The 19,949-nt window shown below is 43.9% G+C and overlaps 1 protein-coding gene and 1 long non-coding RNA gene across 4 annotated transcripts in view; one reads left to right on the forward strand and one right to left on the reverse strand.

The window, feature by feature from the left end:
• Positions 1–19,949, forward strand: part of gpc3 (glypican 3) — an 81,601-nt gene that overhangs the window by 49,646 nt on the left and 12,006 nt on the right. For 2 of the 3 annotated variants that reach the window (XM_028959854.1, XM_028959855.1), the window contains exons 6-7: positions 1,454–1,541; positions 18,388–18,583. In XM_028959854.1, coding sequence (XP_028815687.1) covers positions 1,454–1,541; positions 18,388–18,583 — 284 coding nt within the window. The remainder of the gene's footprint in view (positions 1–1,453; positions 1,542–18,387; positions 18,584–19,949) is intronic. The other variant, XM_028959856.1, reaches the window with a different exon arrangement.
• LOC114767932 (uncharacterized) lies at positions 9,855–12,933 on the reverse strand. The gene is made up of 3 exons (XR_003743005.1): positions 12,680–12,933; positions 11,645–11,734; positions 9,855–11,435 (listed from the first exon to the last, which is right to left on the reverse strand). It is a non-coding gene; the product is annotated as an uncharacterized LOC114767932 (long non-coding RNA).

The raw sequence follows: 19,949 nt of genomic DNA on the forward strand, positions 1-19,949 counted from the left end.
ACCATTCCACAAAAGTTGAACTTGTTATGTAACCTTTTTTATGGCACTGTTCACAGACGTCCCTTTTCTAGTTATTATACCTTTTACTACAGGTAACGGGTAAATTAATGTGCAATGTTTTAAATGTGCCTGGTGATCAAGTGGTTAGGATTCAGCGCTCACAGCCCAGGTTTGATTGCCACTCAAGGAAGGGTTGTAAGATTAAGGAATCCTAGCGGTTAATAATCAGAAGGTTGCCAGTTTGAATCCTGAGGTGCCATTGATGAAGGTCCTGTCCCCACACACTGCTCCCCGGGCACCTGTCATGGCTGCCCACTGCTCACTTAGATTGATGCTTAAAAGCAGAGGACACATTTCACTGTGTCACTGTATGCCGTGCTGCAGTGTTTAACAATGAAAATCACTTCACTTTCAATACCACAACTTTTAAGAATAGTGGATTTTTTTTCCTCCTGTAAATGTACTGAATGATGTCGCTGCTCACTTGATGTGTGTTGTGTGAGAACAAAGAAGGATAGGTGAGAAAATGGTTCATAACGGTGTCTCTGTCAACCATTTAAATAAACCACATTCGTACTGTGCATCCATCTGTTTGTATACCAGCCAAGATGACAAGATGGTCGAGACCTGCTTAATACCTGGCCTATCACAAATGTATAGTATAATATAATATAAATGCTCAAAAAACCACACCCAGTCATAGTTGTGGCTCAGTCTCACTCCCTTTCCACAAGGAAGGTAGGTTGGGGACAATTTAGAGTTGCCTAGTGAGCTGGAGAAGCCAGAGGAAACCCATGCCAGAGAAAGGTCCAAACTTCGCTAACTGTGGCACCACCATGCGGCCCCTGATGGAAGGTTCTCTCTTCCACGTGGCTCAGAGTGGCACTAATTAGCTTTTAATAGAGGCTAATGAGCTGTAAAAGCAGCCCAGAGGACACACATACAAAAAAGCATTTCCACATACGTAGATAAATGTGAAAGACACACACTGGCTGCATGCCTAAACACTCACTCAGCAATTGTAAGTGGTTCTCTATAGAAAAATCATAATTCATCTGTTCAAATTTGCATAAACAAATAAGGTAATATGGTGCACTATTCATTTGTATCCTATCAGCGTCAAACCTGAAACCCATTTCCTTCTCACCCACCAGACTTGTTCAGTGTCCATCAGTCTGTCGTTCCGGTTTAGTTCTAAATGAATGAGAAGTGTTGCCTCTAGATGGCGATGGAGTTCGTTGTTTGAATTGCATTATTAATGTTCAGAACTGGTCCAGGTGTTTTAAATTACAAACTGATGACTGGCTGTGTGTAAATCAACATTTATATTGAATTAATAACTATATAAATTGAACACTCCCACCACTGAATAGAAGTGAATGTAAAATTTTAAACCATCTGAGTTATTTGTAATGATGTATGTGTGAGCAGCTCATCGTCTGTTTTGTTCCAGGTTTCCTGGTCCAGGCCCAAGGAAAAACCACAAATCTCCAGAGCCCGTCATCAGCCAGATCATCGACAAACTGAAACACATCAACCAGGTGAGCTCTGTGTGGTGATAGGAAATTCGTGGTAGGATTAATTTTAAACCTCTTTTGTTTGCTTGTAAATGTCTTCATGGCCTTGCCCCACAGTATCTGTCCGATCTGCTTCAGTCGTACGCTCCTCCACGTGCTCTCGGGTCAGCAGAACATTCATTGTTAGTCGTCCGTAAGGCAAGGTGGAAAGTTAGGGGTGGCCGGGCTTTTTCAGACGCTGCTCCAAGATTTTCGAACGCAATGCCCTTGAACATCAGGCCGGCCAAATCCCGTCCTGCTTTTAAATTTAATTTGACTGTTTTATTGTGGTTATTATTATTTTATTGTTTTATTCGCTGTCTCTCTCGTTTCTTTTGTCTGTGTTCAGCACTTTGGTCAACTGCGTTGTTTTAAAGTGCTTTAAAAATAAATTTGAACTTTGAACTTCGTTTATTCTTTCATTCCTTATCAGGCACACACACACACACACACACACACACACACACATGCTCCCATACATACCTTGAAAAGGAGAAATGTCACCAATCATGGTGAACCTGCCTGAGACATAATCCTGTGTGTGTGTATGTGTGTTTGCACAGTTATGGTGCACAGTCACCCCACATGTGCAGAGTGTGTGTATGGAACTGTGTGTGCATGTTAGTACAATGTTGGTATGGCTTGAGTGTCATGCTGATGTGCGTATTTGACATGTTGTCATCCCATTACCCCTATAAACATGGTCAACATCCGTTCGTCACTCTACTGTGTGTGTGTGTGTGTGTGTGTGTGTGTGTGAGATGAGTGTCTCAGAACTGACAAAAGATGCGGGTTCATTCAGCTGCTTATCAGTAGACAGACAATAGAACAGAATGGCGTAATTATGGGGCGCAAAACATCTCCCAACATCAGAGCCACCAAATCAGCAGAGCTTTATTCTGATTGGCTGCTGTCTCCTTGCAGACTTGGGGAGCCCAGAGTTCTGTGAGAGTTGGGATGTTCAATCATTTTTTATCGGTATTTGCCAACACTTCCTGAATCGCACGTGACTACACAGAAATAACTAGTGACAACCGTGCTTTCTGTGTAATGTCATGTGACCTGGTTAACGTGGAAGTGGGTGACGCGTCATGCATTTAATCAATGATTTAATTAATCATTTGCTCATTTTTCTCGTCTCACCCTCGAGTTGTGACAGAATGGCTGTCACAACCCGTAATTAACCCATCATTGGAGCGGAACGGAGGGGAACGGCGAAGCTTTACTGACCTTTTACTGAAGCTTTACCACCGGAGCCGGCACCTCCACCCATTGACCACCCTGGCCTCCACTGGCCTCCACTCTCACCACCTCGGCCTCCCGCTCCTTGCCCTGAGAACCTGGGGAAAGCCACGCAACTCGGCCTGTGCACCTACTGCTCTTCACCTTCCCACCACCGGGCTGTCTGCCCTATGCGACCCATCCTGCCTCACCTGCCGTCCTGGAATGGGGGACCCAGAGCAAAAAACCATCGTGTTTGTAGAATCTGGGGCAACCAGTCATTTCATAGACAGCGCATTTGTCATCCACCATTGCATCGCCCTAGAACAGGTCGACCACCCAGTCGCCGTCACTTCACCCATCCATCTGGGCTCCCCATGGCTGGCCGTCCACGAGGCCCATCTCTTATGGTCCCCTGGATTGGTGTTGTGGTGGGGTCCCAACTATCAGTGTCTCGAGCCTCAGCTCACTCCTCCAGACTCCTAACCACATCTGGAGGACACCGGCACTCATTGTGTTTACTGACAGTAGTTTCTGAAAGGATTCCTGGTCCCTATTCCGGGCAGGGTGGTAGTAGCCTGGCAGGTAACACAATCGCCTATGAACCAGAAGTACCGGGTTCAAACCTCACTTAATACCATTGTGTCCCTGAGCAAGACACTTAACTCTGAGTGTCTCCAGGGGGGGACTGTCCCTGTAACTACTGATTGTAAGGTGCTCTGGATAATGGCGTCTGGTAAATGCTGTAAATGTAAAAACAAGTCCCATCTAGTAATGTCATTGTCACTGTCATGCTGATGAGTGAACATATTTTTACAGAAACAAAGCTGAAAACACATGAAATGTCACACTTTCTTTAGGGATACTGTTAGAAATGATGCTCTTAAGTGTTTCACAGTGTTAGACATGTAAAATTTTGGTGGGAAAGTGTAGTTTCAGCAAAAAGCAAAAGTGTGTTTTTCAAGGTCAAACATAGTTTTACAGAAAAAAAGCCTAAAACACATGAAATTTCAGCTTTTCTTTACACACAAAGATATCTCTGAATCGTCTGACGATGTTATGTTCTGTAGATGATTTGTAAAGCCTTTGTCATTTGATATTGAGGAACATATTTTTTTATTTTTACGCACTTTCACAGACTGGAGAGACTCTGCCTCTCTAAGATGTCCCTTGTATAACTGATCATGTTACAGATCTGATATCAATGAACTTCATTACTTGCTGGACATTCTCCAGCATCCTTTTCAACTTTCAAGCTTTTTCTGCTATTAGTGGAGATAATTGCTCTTTTCTGTGCACATTGTATTCTTCCCATGAAAAATATACATAACATTTCTGAATATCATATTTGGTACCAGTGATTACAGATAATATCTCTCATCTGTTCAGACTGCTTCTCCTGAGAGTGTGTGTGAGTGAGAGAGAGAGAGTGTGTGAAAGTGTGTCTGAAGACAGAGGGAGAGCAGCGAATGAATGAACAGAATTCCTCTTTCTCACACCGGAGGAGCTGAGGTAATGGGCCCTACAGCCAAGCTTCAGAGCAGTGAAGAAAAGATGACTTAGTGCTGACGTTATTCCAGCTATGTAAGAATGATGAATAGTGCATGTTTAGCCTTATCTCCAGCTCAGGATGTTATGCTCTGTTTATGGCTGGACGTTTATTTGCCAGTTCATGGTCTTTGCCAGAGTCTGTATAATATTTAACCCCGCACTCACACCAAAACCAGTAAAATGTTACCAGATGTATTTTTGTATGTGAGCACTTCCTCATGGCAAACATTGGTATGTCCTGTCTTGTACCAGAAGATGTACAACCTTCACTGTTTATGGTTTTTCCGTGTGTTCGTGAATGAGCAGGAGACATAGAAACAGTTTAATGATATTCACAGATTTCCTGGCATTTGTGGGGTTCCAGTGCAGAAGTAAGCAGTGTGTGGGCTACAGAAAACAGTATCCAAAACACTCGAGGAACTAAGGCGATTACGCATTACTGCAATAATGCAGTGCAGTACAGTGCACAGCACAGTGAACAGCTCATATTCAAAGATCGGTGTAATTTTCAACCATGGAAAAAGCAACATTGAAATGATTAAAGGCTCTGACAAGCACAGTGTGAAATTAGAGGAAACAGAACAATGGCTACCATGCGACAGCTGGCTCCTTTAACCTGCTAGCAACAGCCAGTCTTTCCTGTAATGCCACTATGTACCTCAGGAGGCAACAGTGAGGTTCTGGCTTCTCAAATCATGAGATGAGGTAGTACTGCAACAGTCAAATCTTTAATAGTTCCATACAAAACCCTTTTTTTTATTGGGAAACCATGTGTTCATCTGAAGCACTGGTGGTAGTAGGTGGTAGTAGCCTAGTGGGTAACATACTCGCCTATGAACCTGAATACCCAGGTTCAAATCCCACTTACAACCATTGTGTCCCTGAGCAAGACACTTAACCCTGAGTGTCTCCAGGGGGGGACTGTCCCTGTAACTACTGATTGAAAGTCGCTGTGGATAAGGGCGTCTGATAAATGCTGTAAATGTAAATGTAAGCACTGTTACACTGAATGGAAATGTGATGTGGTCAGTGGTTCAATTTTTCTAACATCTTATATTTAATTTTTGAAGATATATATTCAAATCAGCATACATGTCAGTAAATATTAGGCTACATAACACAAGATCCTGGAGTTATTAGATGTTATGACCTCATGTCTCTGTCCCACCCCCACAGTCCAAATGTTCTCACTTGCTTCTCTCCACTTCTTTTCTTTATTTTCGTTTTCTGTCTGGGTAGAGCTGTGTGTGACAGTCTCCAGTCCTGCACCCCTGCCACACACACACACACACACACACACACACACACACACACTCGATCTAATGAGCTCCACTGGGGTGGTGCAGGTAGGAGCAGAGTGGAGATCTGGCCTAAAAGACACACATTCTCATATACCAAGTAACTTCCTCTGAGCTAAACACACATGGCCATTATTTTGCATGTTCTACATTTAAAAGTAATAAAAAATAAGTTGAATCTACACTAATCATGGGTAGCGTAGGTTTTCTCCCTCTTAAACATATGCATTCAGTCTCACATTCCTACAAACTCACAGTACCTTCTTTCTCTCCTGCCCTTTCTTGCTCACACACACACACACACACACACACACACACTAAAAGCTCATTTTATAAACAAAACAGTCATCCAGCACCCCCATAATGCAACTCCTTTTCCCTCCATATGCTTTTTCATGACTCCAGAGTGCTTCCAGAGTCCCGTCACAGCTGCTCTGACTGGAGACAGAAATAGCTCAACCGCAATGGAGACTGAAATCTGCTTTACAGCTTTTTACAATAACTTTAACGCAAGTTTCACCTCTTTTTTTTTCCCTGAAAGATACAGAATTAACATAAAAACCGCTTGTAAAACTGCTCTAGTTCAAAACATAGAATTTTTGCATTCATAACTTCAAGGAGTCCCCACAGTGTTATGGCTGGTGGAAATGAATACAGAGAGAGAATTTTTTTCAGGGGACCCCAGATTTGGATATACCCCCCCTTAGAGGCCCTAAGAGTTTACTCAGTAATGAGTGCATCCTGAAGGGAGAGCACATCGGCTTCCGGGCTGGTAGGAGATGGTGAAAACATAAAGCCCATCGGCCTTGCTGAATGTATAGGACTGGATTTTGAAGGCCTGAATGGCTTCAGAGGTAAGATGAAAGGGATTGGTGGTAGGCTTCATAAGGACAGTCGGGGGTGCTGTAACTGTACTGTAGTGCCGGATAAATTGCTGATAAAAGTTGGCGAACCTAAGAAACCTTTGCAGCGGTAAGGGCCTCAATGTCACTGCTTCCAGCTGTCTCTCTATGAGACATTTTCTGCCCATGAGTTTTCCAGGGAGTTTTTCCTTCTATCTAGAGAGGGAAGAGTTGACCCATTGAGACATACTGTATGTGATTTTGGACTATACATAAATAAATAGTTGTTGCTCTTGGTAATGTCACTCTTAACGGGCTTCAAAACTTCAGACTTTTCGTCAACTGAAAGTTGACTAGACTAAAATGAGTCTGGACGTGACTAAAACTAATAAAAAATAAAATTACAGCTCAACGCAAAGACTTAAACTAAAATTAAAACAGGCTGCCAAAAACAACTATACTTCCAACAGGGACTATATGAGAACATGACTGGCCCAGCATATCCCAGAGGTCATTGTTGAATCCCCAACACTGCATGGCGTGGTGATGCAGAGGTCAAGTTTAGTTTTGTGCACTGTGTGCTGTGCTGTGTATCACAATGATAAAACAATCACTTTCACTATATCGAGCAACCACAGTGGGGCACTGTGCCTGGCAGGAGGTCAGTGGTCATGTTGTAAGAGCGATGAGTTGGAAGTTTGGCGGAGGTAAGGTTCTGTCTATCCACAGAGGTCACTGAAATTGCCTGAGGTAATGTCCTCAAACCCAACCGTGCAGAAAAATTGTGATCGATAAAATTTCCCTCTGCCCCGGAGTCCAGAAAGTCAGAGACCGTGACCCATCTGGATCCCAGCTGGAAATGGGTATGCATGGTGGGCATTGGTGTAAACATGGTGGTGGTTGCTAGGGAGCCAGGCCAGCGTTCCTCACCTGGTGAGGCTGCAACCTCTTTATGCTCTCTGCCTTGTTTTTCATTAAATGAAGGTTTTCTTGTAAGGTGCCACTAGATGTGCTGCTCCAGCCATCAGACCCACACAGTAGGTAGGACAGTAACAACATTGTAACATCTTATAAGAACAACTTTATTCCTCTTAATAAGCTTTGCTTAAATGAAGATTTGCCGGCCTCATCTTTGACTCTCTTTACCTGAAACTTGTATTTCAGCACAAGACCCTAACATGTTGCATTCCCTGGTTTGGACCCCGAGGGAACTAAAGTCAGTGGTGTAACAGATAATAGAGGAGCTTCCATGGCACAGGTGGTAGAGTTTGGATGATGCTTCTACTTTACTGTCTGCTCAGCAGTTAGCAGTTGCATGTGTCCTGCAACAGGTGTTTGATGATGTTAAGTTGCTGACTTACTGTCACACAGCACAGAAAATTCTGCTGGGTTCACACTTTTGGGCTCAGACTTTCTGTTATGGATGGTGGAGGTGAATGTGGAGAAAGAATCTTTGGTGAAAGAAGACTGGTGAATCCAGTTGCATATATATATTAGTATATATATTAGTGGTGGGCCGTTACCAGTGTTAACGTGCTGCGTTAACGTGAGACTCTTATCGGGCGATAAAAAAAATATCGCCGTTAATCTATTCACAAAGTTGAGTTGGGAGCTGGGTCTATACTACGCAAGCTATTGTGCCGGAGTTAAATGGTTATACTAGATTTATAAGTATATTTCTTCTTTCTTGTGTCTTTTAGTTTCTTATTTCCTAAAGACTTTTATTTTGTTTTTGAGACCCGGTTCAGGTCTCTTGGACACATGGCGTGAGCTGTGAGAGGTGCGTGGGGTTTGTGTGCAAAAAGTTATTTCCTTCATTTTAATTTATGTACATATTAGGAATATGTGTGTTATTTTGTGAATATTTTTTATGTTCTTTTAATACTGTATATTGTAGAGAGAGGTGCAGAAAGACGCGATGTTCTGACGCGACCTTGCTTTTTGGACAGAATACACTTTGCACAGAAAATCTCTTGGGTGTCAGCTCATCATTTGTGGTTCAAGAAACGAAATCAAAAAGTTACACAAAGCAGAAGAAGAACCGCTACACTATGATGACTTTCACCTTGATATTTTAGCGCGGATGTATAACTAGCCGAATTGCACTGTAGGGGGCGAGAACGAGTCTTCGAACTGTGAAATTACCACATCAAACGTGACGTGGTAACATAGATGCAGCTATTTAACTGAATAAACAGTTGGTAAACACAAGTACATCTTATTGAACATAATTTATTTTCATCACCAATTATCATAGTAGAACAGTTTTCTCAAGCAGTTTGTGATGCATTTTGGAAACAGGAGATGGTCTAATGCGCCACCTGGCTTGAGAAACCCGTTCTCAAAGACCTACTTTTAGTCATTATTTGGGAAGCACACATATTCTGAATGCCTTCGGCAGAATTCAAATGAGCCATTTTAATCTAGATTAAACTAAATTAATTCCAAGATTACAGTGAGATTAATCTAGATTAAGAAAATTAATCTATGCCCACCTCTAAAATATATATATATATATATATATATATATATATATTTTTTTTTTTTTTTTTTTTTTTTTTTTTTTTTTTTAGAGGAGGAGGTGAATCTTGATTTCAATCTGCGAAGGTTTTCCACAGGCAATAAGGACACCCACTGGTGTTCACAGAGCGGGTGTTCCTTTGAGGGTTTCTTCAACATGGTGGGTGCCTCAACACTTGCTATCGCCGTAGGACTGCACCTCTTTTTGCTTTTTTGGTTGTTGTTTTTAACCAGTTTATCTGGACCTTTGTTTTTCTAGGACTGTTTCGCACACTGGGGTTTTGAGTAAAGATGATGTACTTATGTACAAAGAGCACTTGGCAAACGGTGTTGATGTGCTGGTGGTATTCCTGACCTTATTTCCGAACAGTAGTGAACCAGGAGGAACGTTACATGAGGCTTCTACCCTACTTTGGCTTCCCTGCTCACTCTCAACAATTTGGTTGCCTGTCGGTTTATGTCTTGGCCCGAATTAGGGTGTCTGGCCAGCTCGCTCTCTCTCCCATCACGAGAGCGTGGTTTCGTTCTTGCTCAGCACTCCATTCAAGCCGAGCAGCTGACTCACTGCTTCTCGCTACAAATGGATCAAATGTGCACACCTCTTCTACCGGCCGATACTCAACACAAGCCCCCCGACATGGCCTTACTGTCCATCTGCAGCACCAAGGGAACTGTGGCCTATGTGTCTTGGTGAGGACCTCACGATAGGATACATGGGTCACGATATGATTATATCATGATATATATATTGTGATACTTTACATATTGGGATATTCTGTAGCTCACTGAAAATGTGAAAACAGATGAAATACAAGATACATTAAATTAACAGTTCAACCAAAACAATATAACTCCGAACTGAATTTGAATTTTATTGTCTATTCATTTTAACACACTGAAGTAGTGGACACAAATGCATAAGATTGAAAATAACTGCCCAGTCAGTTATGGAAGGCTGGTGTGGTGCGGAAATGGGACCGAGCTGAAATGTAACTTCTAAAAAAAAGTGCATATTTGCACACATATGCTCTTTATCTTCAGTGAACACTGTGCACATGAAAAAGAATCAGTAAGTATGATGTTAATAAACTCAACTCAAATATTATTTGCATGTGTCCACTATACCCCCAAGTAAACCCCTAATTATAGATACATGGATACAGAAAAGTCGTGTTGAGGCAAGTTCAGCAACTGTTGTTGTGCAATACCTGGCTGTCTGTAGTGTAGCGTTTGAAAAAGCTGCTTTTTCTTCTAACCCTTGGAAGGCGAAGTGGTTGGGAGTTTGATTCTGTCGTTTTTTGAGTGCAAGGCAAGGAGATTGGGAGTTTATTTGATTCTGTCGTTTTTTGATGGAACAGGCAAGGTGGCCTGCCTGCTCCATTCTGTTCACTTCTTATTTATACTTACACCACTATAGTAATTAGTAATACATTAGTAATTCATGATATGTCAGTGAGTGTAATGAAACAGATATCATTCTGAGTAGAAGTAGCCTAGCTACACTTGTCTCTGAACCAGAAGTCCCACTTACTAACATCGTGTCCCTGAGCAAGACACTTAACTCTGAGTGTCTCCAGGGGGACTGTCCCTGTCACTACTGACTGTAAGTTGCTCTGGATAGGGGTGTCTGGTAAAAGCCATAAATGTCAGCAAAATGAATAACAAAATGTATCTAAAATGTGACACCACTATTTTATTTTGGTACTTTGATGTTTAGCTGTGTACTTATGAAATGGTGATTCGAGTTCACTTAACAATAAAGGAGCAGGATTAGAAAGTAGCATCAGACGGATTATAAAAACTATGTATGTTTTTTATATTTTCAGTTAATGTTGTACAGAAGGGCCAGACTGATTATTGCTGTTAAAATGTGGCATGTTTTCGACAGACAGAGCGTGGTGGTACAATACTGTTCAACCACTGTTCATGGGTCAGCAGTCAGAACTTCATGCCAAGAATCACACACACACGCACACATGCACACACACATACAGAGAGATGAGTTACTAATATCCTGGTAGCCGGCCATGACCCACAGGAGTCCCACCTACTACTGGAGCGTGTCTGGTCAATCATTAATAATCCTCAGAAGAATTCATATTAATAAATGTATTCACTGCTTCAATCTTTACTGTAGAAAGAATAACTTTACACACACAGTTGTAGTGTGTTTGTTTGTCTCCTCTTCATCCATCTCCATTGGGGTTCATGTCTTCATCTCCCCTCCGTTCCCCACCCTCTGCCTGGAGGTCACTGGCCGTATGTCACAGGCCTTTTCCTACCAATTATTTGGCTGCTAATGAGGCTTTGTACCCCCTGCTGCTCCATCTTTCCTCCCTCTACTTCACTCTGGTTGGAGTTGGCCCAGCTCTACTGTTCCTCACCCCACAGCCAGAACAGTGGACAAAGCAAAGAGAACCAGGCTGATTGATCTGCTGTGGCGACCCCTAACAGGAGAAACCAAATGGAGACAACAACAGTTGAACAGTGCATTGAAACATTAGTACAATGTGGAGCTTAAGTTTTATGGATAAATGTGTCATTTCGTAAAGAAAATGCACAGTGTACTGCCCCATGAAATCAAGTCACATGCTCACCTTCAGTGTTTCAGGACCTGATACGGTGGGGAAAGTAATTACTCATCAAATAAACCAACCTGTCGTAACCTGAAGGGATCCTGGCACTCCAGGCCAGGTTTTCTGTGTGTTCCTTGTCTTGTGTTCCTGAGGACCGTGATTGTTCCCACCTGTATGTATGATATAAATGTATTGATGTCATCGCCGGTATGTCCACTCTTCATGTCTTGTTTTGTGATTAAAGCCCTGTTTGTTCTGTGGAGTTGTGCGATCGCATCCTTCCCTGCTGTGACTCTGATCATTTCTTTGTAAGTGGGCAAACTTACAAAATCAGCAGGGTCTCAAGTTTATCTCTTAATTGCAATTGCATTGCTTAAATCTGCCAATATCTTGTATAGGGTGGTAGTAGCCTAGTGGGTAACACACTCGTCTATGAACCAGAAGACCCGGGTTCAAATCCCACTTACTACCATTGTGTCCCTGAGCAAGACACTTAACCCTAAGTTGCTCCAAGGGGGGACTGCCCCTGTAACTATTGATTGTAAGTTGCTCTGGATAAGGGCGTCTGATAAATGCTGTAAATGTAAATGTATTAACCTCTGCAATGCACAATCAAACGTTGAAAGCTGCAGGCGTGATCCACATTGAAGGTTAAATATATTTTACATATCATTTACATATCCTCATTCTGTTTTAATCATGCATAAAGGAAGTAGGGACAGAACAACACAGAGAAATGATTCATTTTGTGAAATAATATGGTAACAACCATAGAAAACCTGTAGCTAACCTCTGGCTTTTCAACATCATGGAACAGACTGATCTATGGCATGGAATGAGTTGTCACCAGTTTAATGTTAATGTATTGTTACTGTTCTTGACCCTCTCATCTGAGAGGAAGTTGGTAGGGATGTTCAGGAACAACCCAGGAGTCACCAAGACAGGCTGCAGCGCATCACATGGGAACAGTGTGGGAACGCCAGCAGCATGAAGGCAGACAGAACCTACTTGTCCTCTGACCCTAATCTGATTTTGCTGCCAGTCCTTTCTCCAGCCTCAGAACAAATCAGCTCTATTTAGCATGAACATGCTGGTATTTATATTCAAACACTCACAAGACGCGTCTCACTCCTTTATGTTCCTCTTCTTCGCATCTGCTGGGGATGACCAGTCACAGAAGGCCTCCACCCCCTGCAGAAATCTTCGTTCTCATGAATGCTTATATTCCAGCAAAAAGCTTCATTCCAGTGCAGGGGAAGAATGTGGAAATGAAAGCGTGATTGCGCTGTGAGCCGGAGGTCAGGCTGGTGGCCATGCGGAGGGAGGAGAAGCAACCCTCTTTCACGCACTTTCAAGTTGATTAATGCAGACCGAAGGTAGCGTGCACACTTTTGGTGGAATGCAGAGGGGCGGGGCCACGGGGGGAAGCTCTGTTGTCCAGCCAGCTCTGGTAAGCAGTGAGCCATTCTGGAACTTTCCATGACTCACCCAGAAAAAGTGCCTAATTTTCTCCCTCCACCTCCCCAGGTATGCAGAGTAGTGGGAGCAACACGGTCTGTGTGTGTGTGAGAGAGAGACAGTGAATAGCACTGTGTGTTTATGACACAGAGAGAGAGAATGTGTGTGTGTGTGTGTGTGTGTGTGTGTTTTTTCTCTGTCTCTATGCAGTGCAGTCCTTCACACCGGGCTACTGCAGTATATTGGTCATTGCATCCGCAGTGCGAGATGACTGACTCGCTTCACCGTCCCCGTGGTAACTTACTGAGATGATGAATTCATGATGAGGACCACAGTGTCAGAGTGGAAGCTTTAAATGTTGGACAGCTGCTACATGCCCCTGTTGCATTATTAAAAATCTCTATTTGCACCCGATGCGGCATGACAAGCACGGTTTTGGAACTGGTGCTTTTGCAGTAGTTCTAAAGATTTACCTGAAGTTAAAAGATAAAACAAGAAAGAAGCATGATCTTCAACGTGGGTTTCCTCATATGTTGTATTTACGGGTGCTTGTCATAAAAGATGCCAAAAAAGTGGGTTTCGCTTCTTCAAAATACAGATAACTGCACAGCGCTTCTTTCATAAATGTATGCAAATCCTTTTTACAAGTAGCATGTGCTTAGTGCCAGTTCTAAAATATATCTCTACTTTCAAAGTATTATAAAAGCTTTAAAAACTCTCCTCAAAAAATATATAAAAAAACATATAATGCAAATAAAACTCCTTTAAGTGGTCAGTTGACATTACGAATGTAGCTGTGTTTTATTACGTCTGACTGAAAATGTTATGTTCATGATATTTTAGATTAGAACATATAACACATCAGTGAATTTAAATGATTTTTTTTCAATGATTGTCTCATCAGACAATAATTCAGATTTTTGATGCTTTTTGTCTCGGGAATAAGCAATGAAATGGTGACAGATTAAACATCTTCTATATTTTATTTCCACATAAATACATGTGATTAGCAATTTAATTGTAGTTTTCTGTTCAATTTGCCATGATTGTATAGTAAGGCTAATCCTAGTTTAATATTATGAAGAATTGACCTGTTTTAACACATGAACAAGGTTATGTTTGTTTTAATGTTTTTTCCACATAAAGTTATCTTGAAATAAGACAAATTAAGTAAAAATTTTCAGTTTTATTATGGACTTTTGGTTTCACTTGGGCTTTCAGCCTTGTTCCTGCTCACACTGTAGTTCATGTGGATCAGACCTTTGGCTGCTTTGAATTATGGGTAGCTTTGACTTTGGAACAAGATAGCTGCTCCTGCACTATTTAATTCAACTCGTCCACAGTCGAAGGGAAAAGCAAAACAGAGTGTGGACTCGGGAGACTGGAATGGAGACTTTTCTTGTGTGTGTGTGTGTGTGTTTGTGTTGTAGATAGTTGTCTTCATTCCATATTTGAATACGTGCTGTAATCTCCTTCTCTGTCCAGCACCGTCAGACACGGTCTCGTCCTGTTTATCACAAGTCCTGGGGCGTGTGATTTGTCTATGGCAAGAGTGGACAGCCAGAACCAATCAGAACGAATCAAGAGAACCTCCGTTCGGCTTGTTTTACAAATCAGACGGTTACAAAGGACCGATGAAACAGAACCCTCGAGAAGTTCTTCAGCAGCAGGGGGCTGACTTTAATAAACTTTTCCACATTCCACTGAGAAAATCAAGAATGCAGGAATCTGCTGTTAAAACAAAATGATAAAAGGAGCCAACATCTCCTCTCTTGTTCTAATCATTTGTTCCTAGAAGGATCTATAGGAGGCACAGAGGACGTCTGCACAGCTCCGACTTACAGATTAAATAATAAATGTTTTTCCTCTAATTTTCCTCTAACATCTTCTATTTGAATATTTATAAAATGTTTTACAGAATAAGTTTCATGTAATGTATGTATTGTGTGTATGTGTATGTGTGTGTATGTGTGTGTGTGTGGTGTATGGTGTGAGTGTGTATGGTGTGTGTGTTGTATTGTGTAAGGGTGTGTTTGTGTGTATAGTGTGTGGTGTATGGTGTAAGGGTGTGTAAGCGTGTGTGTGTATGTGTGTGGTGTGTGTATGTGTGTGTATTGTGTGTGTGTGTGGTGTATGGTGTAATGGTGTGTGTAAGGGTGTGTGTATTGTGTGTGTGTGGTGTATGGTGTAAGGGTGTGGATATGGTGTGAGTGTGTGTATGGTGTGAGTGTGTATGGTGTGTGTGTTGTATTGTGTAAGGGTGTGTTTGTGTGTATAGTGTGTGGTGTATGGTGTAATGGTGTGTGTAAGGGTGTGTGTATTGTGTGTGTGTGTGGTGTATGGTGTAAGGGTGTGGATATGGTGTGATTGTGTGTATTGTGTGTGTGTATGGTGTGAGTGTGTATGGTGTGTGTGTTGTATTGTGTAAGGGTGTGTTTGTGTGTATAGTGTGTGGTGTAAGGTGTGTGGTGTGTGTGGTGTATGGTGTAAGCGTGTGTATGTGTGTGGTGTGTGTATGTGTGTGTGTGGTGTATGGTGTAAGGGTGTGTGTATTGTGTGTGTGTGGTGTATGGTGTATGTGTGTGGATATGGTGTGAGTGTGTGTGTATTGTGTGTGTGTGTGTGTGTGTTACAGTGTCTGATCTCTGCTCCTGTCCCCGATGCTGAGGACGAGCCGTGCTTGTTCTGTCTCTGTCACTCCACATTGTGGACTGTGCAGGACTGTGACGTTTTGTGTTATTGTGGAAGCGTGGAGGCCAGAGGTGAAGGTCTGATGGAGCGATTGCTTGGTGTTGGTTCTTCAGTATCACTGGCCTGAGAGAGGGAGGACAGTGAGGACAAAGAGAGAGATGGTGAAGGCTGGAGCTCAGCTGTATGAGAGGTTGGACACTAAGCAGAGGGACAGAGCTGGGAAAGATGTCAAGTTAAGACAATTTGATTTATAATAATAAAATAATCAGTTAAAAGCTAATAAAACAAGGTTCTGATGGCAAGGTAGGATGATAAAGGAAAGTGAGAAGATGACACAATCATGAGACATTTTATTAATACAATGGTTTATATAATGATTTTTGGCACTCATTGCCCTCCATACAAACACGCCCGCCCAATACGTGGCTGTAAACCGCTCCACCGATCTTCAACCATGATACGTACCATCAGGAACCATGTCTGTATAAACCGCTCCACCGATCTTCAACCATGATACGTACCATCAGGAACCATGTCTGTATAAACCGCTCCACCGATCTTCAACCATGATACGTACAATCAGGAACCATGTCTGTATAAACCGCTCCACCGATCTTCAACCATGATACGTACCATCAGGAACCATGTCTGTATAAACCGCTCCACCGATCTTCAACCATGATACGTACCATCAGGAACCATGTCTGTATAAACCGCTCCACCGATCTTCAACCATGATACGTACCATCAGGAACCATGTCTGTATAAACCGCTCCACCGATCTTCAACCATGATACGTACCATCAGGAACCATGTCTGTATAACCGCTCCACCGATCTTCAACCATGATACGTACCATCAGGAACCATGTCTGTATAAACCGCTCCACCGATCTTCAACCATGATACGTACCATCAGGAACCATGTCTGTATAAACCGCTCCACCGATCTTCAACCATGATACGTACCATCAGGAACCATGTCTGTATAAACCGCTCCACCGATCTTCAACCATGATACGTACCATCAGGAACCATGTCTGTATAAACCGCTCCACCGATCTTCAACCATGATACGTACCATCAGGAACCATGTCTGTATAAACCGCTCCACCGATCTTCAACCATGATACGTACAATCAGGAACCATGTCTGTATAAACCGCTCCACCGATCTTCAACCATGATACGTACCATCAGGAACCATGTCTGTATAAACCGCTCCACCGATCTTCAACCATGATACGTACCATCAGGAACCATGTCTGTATAAACCGCTCCACCGATCTTCAACCATGATACGTACCATCAGGAACCATGTCTGTATAAACCGCTCCACCGATCTTCAACCATGATACGTACCATCAGGAACCATGTCTGTATAAACCGCTCCACCGATCTTCAACCATGATACGTACCATCAGGAACCATGTCTGTATAAACCGCTCCACCGATCTTCAACCATGATACGTACCATCAGGAACCATGTCTGTATAAACCGCTCCACCGATCTTCAACCATGATACGTACCATCAGGAACCATGTCTGTATAAACCGCTCCACCGATCTTCAACCATGATACGTACCATCAGGAACCATGTCTGTATAAACCGCTCCACCGATCTTCAACCATGATACGTACCATCAGGAACCATGTCTGTATAAACCGCTCCACCGATCTTCAACCATGATACGTACCATCAGGAACCATGTCTGTATAAACCGCTCCACCGATCTTCAACCATGATACGTACCATCAGGAGCTTCTCAGTCATCCAGGTGAATTTGTGTGAAAGTTGAATCATGGCAACTGGAGTTAAAACTCGACCTTAAAGAAAGATGTCCAGTTGCCATGACTCAACTTTCAGACATCAGGAGCCTTGAGAGGAAAGAGTGTCTGCTGGTTGAGGGTTAACGAGTGGGACAATGGGACCATTATGACCTTCTGGTCTTGCTTCTACTGAGTGGCACAGATAATCTAGCTGTACCGCAGTATATTGTACGACAGTCACCACCTTCACACAGTCAGATGGTTTTGTCTGGACATGTTCTAAAACCTCAGTTTCCACCATGGTCACCGTGTCCTTGTTTGTGGGACAGGCCAGCCTTCTCCAGGTTGGAATTCGCTGAAGCTTCTGACGTGCATAATGTGTGTGTTTATTTAAATAAATGAAATGAAAGTTCCATTCCACATTCTGCTGGTATGTTCAGGACATCTGTTCAGTCCAGGATCTTTAGCAGGTGGTGCTGCTTTAAAATGGCATGTCCCGCTGTCTGGACCTTTTCATTTCCTCTGCATTCTGCTGGGGCGGCTGGCCAGTGAGTCACGGCTCTTCCGCCCCACCCCCTTCCCACAAGCATGCATCAGTGTCCCCGTGTGAATGGGACCTTGTGAAAGCGTCTGGGATACAGTTTCTCCCGCTGCCATACATGCCCTTTCCCTAAACCCAAATGCAGCCATTGTGCGCCGAAGACCTGTCTGGTGACGGGTCCAGAGCACCTGAACTCGATCTTCACCGTCCACGATCCAACCACGAAACGTTCCGGTGGACCATCAGCACGGAACCAAATGGGGCACAATTTTATGAACGTTGGCCGGTACCGTACGAACATGAATTATGGTCCATTAACCAGGAGGTGTAGTCGTGTCTCTCACTGATGTCCCTTCTTCCTCAGCTGCTTCAGATGGTGACGGCCCCCGAGAAGCGCTGGCGGGCCCGGCCGGGCGGGAGTGGCGTGAAGAGGGACCCAGATGGACGGGGCCCGGAGGCCGCGGCGGACATGGCGGGGAGCGGGGACTGTGATGATGAAGACGAGTGTATCTCTGGACTGGGCCCGCCCCCACGACACAAGCAGCTGCGCATCTTCGCAGGTGAGGACCTTGTGTAGATACACCGTGTCCACCCCGGTGTCCCGGGGCGTGTGGTATAAAGACACCAGCAGCAGTAGATCTTCTGACATTAAACGAAAGCAGACAACTTACTCTCCTCAGGTTGACCTTTTCACCTCAGACCTTCCCAAACCAGGAAGAAGGAGAATTTTTCCTTTTGAATCAGAAACAAAGAGATGAAGAACAAACAAACCGAACCATCTCTAAAAGCCCAAAAGACAGCCGAAACAAAACAGTAGCAGGGCAGGAACAAGGATCCTGATTAGTGGTGGACAAAGATGTCCCAGCTGAACCAACATGGCTGAGGGAGTTGTCCTCCTGCCTGGCTTGTTGTGTCAGAGATTTGGATTTGGCCTCCAGAATCCTGCAGAGCTCCCAGCCAAAATCCTGGACAGGGCTGGGTGGACAGGTTGCATTCTTTCCCTGGCCGCAGCTTTACCAACCAGAGGCACAGCACACGGTGACACAACGAAACGTGTCCTCTGCTTTTAACCCATCACCGTTGGTGGGCAGTGGGCAGCCATGACAGGCGCCCGGGGACCAGTCTGTGGGGACGGTGCTTTGCTCACCTAATAAACAAAAGTATAAAGTGAAGTGAAAGTGAAGTGATTGTCACTTGTGATACACAGCAGCACATCACACGGTGCACACAGTGAAATGTGTCCTCTGCATTTAACTCATCACCCTGAGTGAGCAGTGGACACCATGACAGGCGTCCGGGGACCAGTGTGTGGGGACGGTGCTTTGCTCACCTTGGCGGCCGGGGATTCGAACCGGCAACCTTCTGATTACAGGGCTCGACTCTTACTGGCCGTGTTTAGTTTGACCATTAATTGTCTCGCTGTGGATGTCTGTAGATGTCCAAGCACGGGTGGGGGAGGAAGTGATGTCCAGTAAACCTCACAGAAATCCCAACCGACGTTCTATTATTCCTATTTAGTCAAACAGCAGGAGTCGTGAGGTCAAAGGTCACCAGCAGGCAGGCTCGTTAATGGACGGCTGGAGCTGTCAGGCTCTGGTGACCAGAGATCTCATTTCACATCAGCACCGTCTCCCAGCATTGTCCCTCAGCACCGTCTCCCAGAACTGTCCCACAACACCGTGAACCGGCACCGTCCACAGGCACCGACCACAACATTGTCCCACAACACCGTGAACCGGCACCGTCCACAGGCGCCGACCACAACATTGTCCCACAACACCGTGAACCGGCACCGTCCACAGGCGCCGACCACAACATTGTCCCACAACACCGTCCACCGGCACCGTCCACAGGCGCCGACCACAACATTGTCCCACAACACCGTGAACCGGCACCGTCCACAGGCGCCGACCACAACATTGTCCC

The sequence above is a fragment of the Denticeps clupeoides genome, chromosome 18 (assembly GCF_900700375.1).
Source record: "Denticeps clupeoides chromosome 18, fDenClu1.1, whole genome shotgun sequence".
NCBI classification, from domain to species: domain Eukaryota; kingdom Metazoa; phylum Chordata; class Actinopteri; order Clupeiformes; family Denticipitidae; genus Denticeps; species Denticeps clupeoides.